We start from the raw sequence: 10,970 nt of genomic DNA on the forward strand, positions 1-10,970 counted from the left end.
GGTAATGATCAGTTTTCCGATCCAGCAAGTAGTTGTCAGGCTTGTATGACTGGATGTCATCAGCTGCTACTCTATGAATAAACGTCCACACTCTGCCTAACGTTCAGAAACAAAATACCGGCAGAATTAGGCCAAAACTTCAGAGGCAAGATGGCGGATGTGCAGGAGTGGGCGCCGTCTGTGTATGGCAGCCTGCCCGCAGTCCGTTTCTTCACCTTTTTTTAATTTTAAGTCCTGTCCAAAATGTTAGTGGAGGTCTTTTATGTGGTGGTGGGTGGGGGGGGGGAAGGGGGAAACTTTAATTCTTAGTCCCCTACCTGGTCGGAGAGGCAGCATCCCTCCGAGCTGCTTCTTCGCCCCGTCCTCGCGGCCTACCATGGAGAATGGAGCGGCGTTTCCTGTCGGGACCGGCCGGGACTACAGCTTCGGCGGCGGCACAGCGCAAGGACACCATCACGGAGCGGAGCCACGGAGCGGGCAATGCCTTACCGGGTCCGTGCGATAAGCTCCGGAGCGCTGAGCGGAGCTGTGGCTGCGCGCGTCCGATTTGGAGCGCTGCGGAGCCTGGGATCGAGTTTGCCGTGGTCGGAGCTCCAACCGACGCGGCCTGAGGGCTACGAGTGCCCCGGTCTCCGGGGAGGAGGCAGCCGCTCCAGACTTTCCAAGCCGCTTGAGGATTTGGAGCGCGGCGGAGTTCCATGGATCGCCCTGTTCGCCATGGACTGGCTGCAAGGCCACAAAACGACGCGGGGTTTGACTTAACTTTCTGGTGCCTGCCCCCACAGTGGAAATTTTTGATTCTCTGTGGGGGGACGAGTTGAAGGCTAGACGCTCCAGTCCATTTTCCAAGCCGCTTGAGGAAATGGAAACTTATTATCCGACGCCATGCGAGTTTCCATCTTCACGGCAATAAGGCCCTACTTAAAATTACAAAGGACTGGCTGCAAGCACAAATGGGCTCCGACCTCGGGTGTTTCAGAGGAAGAGGAGCCCGACTTTCTGGACGGCGCTTTTCCGTGACAGTGGAAATTTGGCGGATTGGCTGTCCGGGGTTCGGGGGGACGTTGTGTGCGTCTGAAGGACTGGTGGGCGGTGCTTGTGTCCGGTGTTTTGAGCCGCGGGATTTTTTTAACATTTTCGCCCCAGCGCAAAGGGAGAAGAGGAGGGAAGAGACTGCAGACCTAAGACTTTTGCCTCTATGGTTGGTATGGAAACTGTTATGTTATATGTGTTTTATGTAAAGCACTTTGGTGTCAATGCAAGTTGACTTAAAACGTGCTATATAAATAAAACTTACTTACTTACACTTTTTTATATGTCCTTTGTAAGTAGTATGTGACCTACATACATCCACATAACTATGGTCAAGAAGCACGACTGTGTATTTACCATTAGTCAAGCATCTTCTCATCTGGCCACTCCACCACATCCCAATTATTTGTCCCTTATTTATGTTTTCTCCTTCAAATTGTATCGCCATTCATCCACACCATTAATATGAATATAGGAGGCTATTCAGCCCCTTCAACCTGCTTTACACCATGACTGTTCTGCAACTGCCATTTACTCCTTCAACCTGCATCCCACAATACCCAATAGAAAAATCCTACCACTTCCAGTCATGAAAGCTGTTGATTAAGCAGAAAGCACAAAGGGATCTTGGTGGCCAAATCCATAGCTCCCTGAAACTGACAACATGGGTAGATAGAGTGGTAAAGAAAGCATATGGTACGCTGGCCTTCATAGGTCGGGGCATTGAATATAAGAAGTCATATTGCAGCTTAATAGGACTTTAGTCAGGCAGCATTTGTAAAATTGTATGAGGTCTTGGTCGCCATATTACAGGACAGATGTGGAAGCTTTGAAGAGGATGCAGAAGATGTTTATCAGAATCCGCTCTGGATTAGAAGGCATTAGCTATAAAGGGAGGTTGGATTGTTTGAGCTTGAGCTTTGGAGCGTAATAGAAATATATAAAATTATGAGAGGCATAGATAAAGTAGACATTCAGAACCTTTTTCCCCCAGAGTCGAATTTACAAAGACTCCAGGGCATACCTTAAGGTAAGAGGGGCAACATTTAAAAGAGATGGTAATTTAAAGGTACGTGGATAGGAAGGATTTAGGGTGATATGGGCTAAACACAGGCAGGTGGGACTAGTGTAGATGGGCACCTTGGTTGGCATGGGCAAGTTGAGCTGGCTCTATGACTAAGAGATCCCCAGGGTGGTGGGGTGCCTGGTGCTCGGAGCAGACACGATAGTGGCATTTAAGAGGCTTTTGAATAGGCACATGGATATGCAGGATATGGAGGGATAGGGATCATGTACAGGCAGAGGAGATTAGATAACTTAGCATCATGTTTGGCACAGACATTGTGGGCCAAAGGGCCTATTCCTTTGCTGCACTTGTCTATATCCTAGAACTTATGAGCTTCTATGGGTCTTTACTTCCCTGAGTTTAGAAGAATGAGAAATAATCTCATTGAAACAAATAAAGGACACTCTATAGGGGAGACATGCAGTAGATGTTTCACCTGCTCCAGCGACTGGGACCATGGCACCATATCGCAAACTCAAGAGTCGTGGCTCAGGACAGAGATGAAGAATGACAGATGGTTTAATTAAATACGTACAAAATCCTTATGAGACGTCACAGGGTAATTGATGGGATGTTGTTTTTCCTGGCTGAGGGAATCGAGAAGCAAAGGCCACAGTCTCACAGAACGTTTGGCCATTCAGGATAGAACGAGCAATATCACTACGAGAAAAGAGAAATGAGACCTTTAAAGGTTGAGTTGCTGAATTTATGCAAGAAAGAGGTTGATAGGTTTGTATACATGAAGGGAATCAAAAGAGTACAGTTAGTGCAGGAAAGTGGTCTTGGAGAGTATTAGCATCATACAATGTGGAAACAGGCCCTTCAGCCCAACTTGTCCACACTTGACCCATATTCCTCTTAACCTGTCCTGTCCATGTACCTGTCTAAATGTTTCTTATCATGGGTACAGGATACAAGATCAGTCATAAACTTATTGAATGACAGAACATGAATGAGGGGGGTGAATGGTCTGGTGCAGCCTCCATTCTTTAGATCTAGTTACTTTTGTGTGAGAGTTTTAGATATATACCGGATTCCACGATGTGAAGCAATCGTTCCTGATTTCACTCATGAACAGGGTAGCTCTCAATTTAAGACTGTGCCTTTTTGCTGGGTCACCCCACCCGGGCCAGAGGAATTAGTTCAATACGTACCCCATCGATTCCCAATAATCATTTAAAAGCCTCGATTAGCTAACCGACCTTTCAACCTTCCAAACGTACAGCAATACAAACAGTTTGTACAACTTGGCCTGGTAGTTAAACCCTTAAGCCGTGGTGAAAGTAGAACATTGCTGATTCATGGGACTGTGAAGGCTTTAAATTCCTGATTAGCTGTTTACTCTTTAATTACGTGAGAGTTCCAACACTTGGTTTCTCTTATCTCTCTCTGCAATGCTCATGCTTATCCTTAGTGAGGGCTCTGGCATGCGTGTGTGGGAGGGATAGGGCAGGCAAGGGAGCATCATTATGTTTCCTGCACCGACTGCCCCTGTTGCCATGTGACACTTGACGGGTATTCCGAGAACTGTGACAAACAGCTGTTGCTGACAAGGTACGGGGCAGTTGAGACTTTAAATCGGCAACAATTCGACATTAGACTCGCCAACATGCGTGAGATAGTGCACCTCCAGATTGGGCAATGTGGCAACCAAGTTGGGGGCAAGGTAAGTGAACTTTGGTTTCACGATTACTATGGTTTTCTTTTTTTTAAATTTGGGCATTGGAAATGTGCTGCAGGGTTTTGTTTGGTCAACAGTCAATGGCAATTGTCCATGTGTTAACCAACCATCGCTGCAGGAACACATACATCCACCTGCTGGTCTGGTGGTCATTGTTATGGTCGCAGTCCAGAGACTTGAATGCATAATCTAGGCTGACAGCACAATGCTCTCGCTTTCAGTGACACTGCCTTCAAATGAGAAGCTGAGCAAGCCCGCAGTTAGTTATAGATTGTAAAATCTCCCATGTCAGTTGGTACAAGCTCAATATTCCATGCTCAACGGAAGACAGAGTGAGGACGCAGTCTGTAAATGATGTTGGTATGGATCTGAGAGAAAAAACTATACATCTCAATAACTTGTTAAAAGTACATAAAATAAAAATAACGGTTTGTAGAAACAAAATTCATTTTGTTTTAACATTCTGAGTCTGAAGAAGGGTCTCAACCCGAAACATCACCTATTCCTTCTCTCCTGTGATGCTGCCTATCTAGCTGAGTTTCTCCAACATTTTGTGTCTATCTTCGGTGTAAACCAGCATCTGCAGTTTCTCTCTATGCATTTTGATTTAGATAGAAAACAATAAATAATAAAAATGCCAACAGTTAATGTTATAAAGCTCAGATAAAATTAATTGCCATGTGGTTAATTTCTGTATAATTGTGAATCTTAATACTACATTGAATAATCCAGTCTAAAATGGAAATGTCATGCATGGTGGTTAAAATGAGTGGCAGTGTGCGGTGAGTAACCAAATAAGAAGAGAGATGGGTGTGGGGCAATTTCTCCGAAATGCCTGTCAGTCTTGTTTACACGTCGTAGAGTAGTTCCAGTAACTCCCAGCCAACAGGACTGGAATATAAATGTACAAAGGGAACATTGATTGGCCTCCATTGGTAAATGGATAGATCCACAGCTTGCTCTTTCTGATAAAGGTTCCCATACAATCTGCGCTATCCCAGCAAATTAATGCTCTACCACTGTCTGTCTGAAGTCAATGGAGATCAAGCTGAAAAGACTGGACAAAATACCTTGCATAAAGGAAAGTGGTTGTCAGAAGTCCATCATCCCAGTCCTAGGCTAACACTGCAGGAGATCTTCAGGGCACTATCCTGGGCCCAACCATCTTCATCTGCTTCATTAATAACTTTCCATCCACCATAACATCTGAAATAGGGATGTTCGTGAAGATTGGACAATGTCCAATTCCATTCACAATTCCTCAGCAAATGGAGCAACCTACGGCTGTGTGCATCAAGATTCAGACAGCGTTTGGACATGGGCCAATGAGATGATGACCATGTGCAACAAAGATCTAACTCGGCACTTCTGACATTCATTGACATGACCACCACCAAGTCCTCAACCATCAACATCATGGGATTCACCTGCAACCAAAAAACATGTGTGTGTGTGGCCAGCACAGCAGGTCAGAGGCTGGATGTCCAGCAGAAAGTGACCCATCTGCTGACTCTCCAACCTTTCCGTTATCAACAAGGTATAAGTGTGAATGAACCCTGCACTTGTCTGGATAATAGCAGAACACTCAAACTCAACAATATTTAGCAGAAGGCAACCCAATTGATTGCACCCCATCCCCATTTGTTCCCTCCACACTGATGAACTATGACTGCAGTGTGTTATTCACGTATATAAACTACTCTGACAGCACCTTCCAAAACTGTGTGCTCCACAACCAAGAAGGACAAAAGTACCAGGAACATCACCACCTGCCAGTTGTTCAAAGCTGTGCACCAAACTGATTTAGCATTGCAGTTAAACAGTATGGAAACAGGGCATCCAGCCTAACTCATCCATACCAACCAAGATGTCCATCCAAGCTAGTCCCCAATTATCCGCATTTGATCCAAATCCTTCTAAACCTTTCCTATTCATTTATCTGTCCAAGTGTCTTTTAAATGTTGTTGCTATATCTGTCTTCCTCTGTCAGCTCATTCTATTTATGTACATCTTCTGTGTGAAAAAGTTGCCCCTCAGATTCTTATTAAAAATGTCACCTCTCACCTTACATTTTGCCTTCTAGCTCTTGATTCCCCAACCTTGGGAAAAAGATTGTGTGCAATCGCCTCTCATGATTTTATACACCTCCATAAGATCACAGCTCAGCTTCCTATGTTCCAAGGAATAAAGTCTGAGTCATCCTCGTAAATTCCCTCTGCCTCTCTTTTGAGTTTAATGGTATATTTCTTGTAGCAGGCTGACCAAAACTGAACACGATCCGTCAAGTGTGAGAGTCTAGGACCAGGGGTCATAGCCTCAGAACTAAAGGACGTTATTTTAGGAAGGAGATGAGGAGGAATTTCTTTAGTCAGATGGTGGTGAATCTGTGGAATTCATTGCCACAGAAGGCTGTGGAGGACAAGTCAATGGATATTTTTAAGACAGAGATAGATAGATTCTTGATTAGTACGAGTGTAAGGGGTTATGGGGAGAAGGCAGGAGAATGGGGTTAGGAGGGAAAGTTAGATCAGCCACGAGTGAATGGCAGAGTAGACGATGGGCCGAATTTTCTAATTCTGCTCCTGTCACTTATGGATTTATGAAGTGTATACTCAACAATGTCTTGTACAGCAACATAATGATCCAGCGTCTATACTCGGTCCCCTATTTCATAATTAAAGGATCTAAATTCTGCAAGTCCCTCCTACACCATCGCCATTAGGACTGCACTGGATCAAGCAAGCCTTGAGGGAATTAAACATAGGCAACAAATGCTGGCCTTATTAGTCTAGCCACACATTGTAAAGTGAATAAAACAATTAACATTGATCTTGATGATACCATATTTAGGATATGCTTATTAATCTTAACAAAATACTTCACATTCTCTATTGACAGTTCTGGGAAGTAATTAGCGAAGAACATGGAATTAACTCCAATGGGAATTACACTGGAGACTCAGATGTCCAGCTTGAAAGAGTCAACGTATACTTCAATGAAGCACATGGTGAGGAACGTCACAGATAAGGAGCATCAAACTTACTGTTTTTATGTACATGTGCTGTATATAACCATTTATCAAAGTAGGTTTGTAGCAAACTAAAAATCTGCAAAGTTCCAAAACACAAGGTGTGAATCCTATACAGAATTCAAAATTATTTTCCGAAACAGGCACCATAAATATTTTGAAAACATACGTTCCAGGGACTTGGATGTGGGAGTCATTCTCAGTCCTTTCAGCAATGGAACCAAAGTTGGTTGATGCAGTATGCTGGCCACAAGATTGAAAACTTTACCTGTCATTCTTTTTTCCAATTTGCATAATACAAATGTAAAACTGAAAGAAAACTTTACACACACACACACGGTTGAATGAAAAATGGAAGCAATACTACTTTAGTTTAGTTTATAGATACAGCGTGGAAACAGGCCCTTCGGCCCACCGGGTCCATGCCGACCGGCGATCCCCGCACACTTACACTATCCTACACACACTGGGGACAATTTTTACATTTATACCAAGCCAATTTACCTACATCTTTGGAGTGTGGGAGGAAACCGAAGATCTCGGAGAAAACCCATGCAGTCACGGGGAGAACGTACAAACTCTGTACAGACAGCACCTGTTAAAAGGGACAGTGCAAGGGAAGTTCACTCTAAAATTAACCCAGAATCCATGTCCTCTGGGAGTGTGCCCTGGGACAGTGTAGAGTATGTTTTTCGTTGAATCTAATCTGTTCCAGGTCAGAAAATGTTTGATGGGAGGCATTATAGTATCCAAACTTTGCCAGACCTGTTCTATGAGTATCAAAGAGTTGCTCAATGCAGAGAATCACGAAATAGATGGATTTAATTGTAAGGCCTTGTTCACCTTGATGAGCGTTCAAAAGTATGTTAACCATGTAACTTTACATCCAGGTAACAAATACGTGCCCAGAGCAATACTGGTGGACTTGGAGCCTGGAACGATGGACAGTGTCCGAAATGGCCGCATCGGACATCTCTTCAGACCAGATAACTTCATCTATGGTACAGCCTTTTCTCATAAAGTAGCAAAGCAAAGCTCTTTTTGAACTGAAACATTTTCACTGTAAAAACTCAAGTTATCCTTAATGCAGTCATTTTTAGTCTTGGCTCTGTGCACATTTCTGATATGCGTTCCATTTGTTGGGTCATAGAACAACATTAATGAGAACCTTAAAGTAAGAAACAAAAGAAAATGGATTTAAGAGTCTTATCCATTGGATACTGGTTTCAACAGTCTGATCAGTGAATAAAAAGTGACAGAATGGCCATCAATTAGTCTGTTCCAGTGAAGACCAATCATAGTCAGTATACATTTGATTAATAGATGCTGTGGTGTCGGTCATGACACCAAGTGGACAATGACCACACTAACGACACTCGTAATAGGATGAACACATGTGATGTGGTTTATTTCAAAAGAAAGATAATGGTGATAGGAAGGCCCAGGTCTGCACAGGGGCATAGTCCTTCATCCTTACTGAGGGGGCACAATTAATAAGGGGATCAGTGTACCCCATCTCCACTGGAACTCTTGGAGGTGTTCCTAAAGGAGTAGGGCTGACAAGGTGCAGGTGAATTGGTCCAATAACCATTAATTGAACCTAGCTGTGTTCCGTTTGCCTCTGGCCTCAGTGCTGGTGCTAGTCATTGTTTGTGGTGCTGATTGGAGGCTTCCTCTGGCCTGCCTGCCGGTGATGGGGATCGGAGAAAGGTTGAACAAGATAGGTCTTTATTCTTTGGAGCGCAGAAGGTTAAGGGGGGACTTGATAGAGGTCTTTAAAATTATGAGAGGGATAGACAGAGTTGACATGGATAAGCTTTTTCCCATTGAGAGTAGGGAAGATTCAAACAAGAGGAGATGATTTGAGAATTAAGGGACAAAAGTTTAGGGGTAACATGAGGGGGAACTTCTTTACTCAGAGAGTGGTAGCTGTGTGGAATGAGCTTCCAGTGGAAGTGGTGGAAGCAGGTTCGATTTTATCATTAAAAAAAAAATTGGATAGGTATATGGACGGGAAAGGAATGGAGGGTTATGGTCTGAGTGCAGGTAGACGGGACTAGGTGAGAGTAAGTGTTCGGCACGGAATAAAAGGGCCGAGATGGCCTGTTTCTGTGCTGTAATTGTTATATGGTTATATGGTTAAGGGAGGACATTTTGTCACAGCGTACAATGGATAAGACTCTGACTCTGTACACACAGGGCAAGATCAGATACCACGGCTTAGTGTTACCCAGCAGTCATTTTTAATAATGGGGATAGAAATACTGAGCAAGCCTTTCTGATTTATCTTGAGTAGTTGCACAATCAGTAAAATATTAGAATGAACATTTATCCCACAGACCTTCAATAAGGTGACAGCAATTGTTTAGAATCATCAAGAAGTGACTAGTATCAATCCTTATTGCAGCTTAGGTCCATTTAAAATGCATCATAACTGGCCTCTTCTGTCTCCTTCTTCCCCTCACACCCTGCCTGCCTGCCTGCCCGCCTGTAGGAAACTCAGGTGCTGGTAACAACTGGGCCAAAGGCCACTACACGGAGGGTGCGGAGCTGATGGATAGCGTACTGGATGTGATGAGGCACGAGTGTGAGAGCTGCGACTGCCTCCAGGGCTTCCAGCTGGCGCACTCGCTGGGGGGAGGCACTGGCTCCGGCTTGGGCACCCTCATCATGTGCAAGATCCGCGAGGAGTACCCCGATAGAATCATGAACAGCTTCAGTGTGATACCTTCGCCAAAGGTCTCCGACACGGTGGTTGAACCGTACAATGCCATCTTGTCCATCCATCAGCTGATCGAGAACACAGACGCAACTTTCTGCATCGACAACGAGGCTTTGTACGACATTTGTTTTCGAACCTTGAAGCTGGCCACGCCAACCTACGGGGACCTGAACCACCTAATCGCCATGACGATGAGTGGTGTCACCACCTCCCTACGTTTCCCTGGCCAACTCAATGCGGACCTGAGAAAGCTGGCGGTCAATATGGTTCCGTTTCCACGCCTACATTTCTTCATGCCTGGTTTTGCTCCACTGATGGCCCGTGGGTGCCAGCAGTATTGCTCACTGACCGTGCCAGAGCTCACTCAGCAGATGTTCGATGCTAGGAACATGATGGCGGCCTGCGACCCACGGCATGGAAAATACATGACCGTGGCGGCCATCTTCAGAGGCAAGATGTCCACCAAGGAGGTGGATGAGCAGATGTTAGCAGTCCAAACCAAGAACAGCAGCCAATTTGTGGAGTGGATCCCAAATAATGTCAAAGTGGCTGTGTGTGACATCCCACCGTGTGGACTCAAAATGTCTTCCACCTTCATCGGAAACAACACTGCAATCCAAGAGATCTTCAGGCGCATTACCGAGCAATTCTCAGCCATGTTCAGAAGGAAAGCTTTCCTCCACTGGTACACAGGAGAAGGCATGGATGAGATGGAGTTCACAGAAGCCGAATGCAACACCAACGATTTGGTGTCTGAATACCAACAGTACCAAGATGCTACAATTGAGGTTGAAGATGAAGAATATGAAGTGGAAGAAGCTGAACTGGTGACAATTTGAGTAACTAGGACAATCAGGTGTATCACCAATCGAACGAACAATGAACACAACAGCAAAATATATCAGAACATCTACAGGAACAATGATTTTATTCTAAATAGACAGACCAGAAATTAACTTTGCTGGCCTGGAGGAATGTAGTTGACATCTAAAAGCGATTTTCATCTTCATAGAGATTCATGAATTTATATACTATCCTTCCATCATTACGGACTATATTTGAAGCATCACGTGCATGGGTCGCGAATACGGGGGGGGGGGGGGGCTGCAGCACCTCCACTTTCTTGGCGAGACATGCTTCATAACCCAAAATTATCCGGCCTGCAGGCGTATTTTTTTCTTCTGAGGATCTCCGACATCCAGAATCTCAGAACAAGCGGACAGTGAGCGCGACAAAACCGGGCAAAACCACGACCAGCCGTGGCGGAAACGGACTGCCCCCCCAAAACCCTCCCTCCCCTCTGCTCAATGGCCAATCACAGTGCGGTTCAGTCGAGATATGGGGCAGTGAACGAAGCGCTGTGATTAGCCGCTGAGTGGAATGGAGGGCCCAGAGAGAGACAACCATGAGAAGAGGGAGGGTCGGCCCCGAGAGGGGGGGG

The 10,970-nt window shown here is 45.0% G+C and overlaps 1 protein-coding gene across 1 annotated transcript; it reads left to right on the plus strand.

The window, feature by feature from the left end:
- Nucleotides 1-1,371: 1,371 nt before the first annotated feature.
- LOC129707208 (tubulin beta chain-like) lies at nucleotides 1,372-10,970 on the plus strand. The gene is made up of 4 exons (XM_055652036.1): nucleotides 1,372-3,764; nucleotides 6,678-6,786; nucleotides 7,698-7,808; nucleotides 9,302-10,970. Exons 1-4 carry the CDS (start codon nucleotides 3,708-3,710, stop codon nucleotides 10,366-10,368), a joined length of 1,344 nt encoding a protein of 447 aa, XP_055508011.1. The 5' UTR covers nucleotides 1,372-3,707; the 3' UTR covers nucleotides 10,369-10,970.

The sequence above is a fragment of the Leucoraja erinacea genome, chromosome 21 (assembly GCF_028641065.1).
Source record: "Leucoraja erinacea ecotype New England chromosome 21, Leri_hhj_1, whole genome shotgun sequence".
Taxonomy (NCBI): domain Eukaryota; kingdom Metazoa; phylum Chordata; class Chondrichthyes; order Rajiformes; family Rajidae; genus Leucoraja; species Leucoraja erinaceus.

What these genes read in the sequence shown, in the direction of transcription:
- LOC129707208 (XM_055652036.1), top strand. Translation starts at nt 3,708, where the DNA reads ATGCGTGAGATAGTGCACCTCCAGATTGGGCAATGTGGCAACCAAGTT. An exon ending in GCAACCAAGTTGGGGGCAAG is followed by an intron (nt 3,765 to 6,677) that starts GTAAGTGAACTT and finishes CTCTATTGACAG; the next exon opens with TTCTGGGAAGTAATTAGCGA. An exon ending in ATACTTCAATGAAGCACATG is followed by an intron (nt 6,787 to 7,697) that starts GTGAGGAACGTC and finishes CTTTACATCCAG; the next exon opens with GTAACAAATACGTGCCCAGA.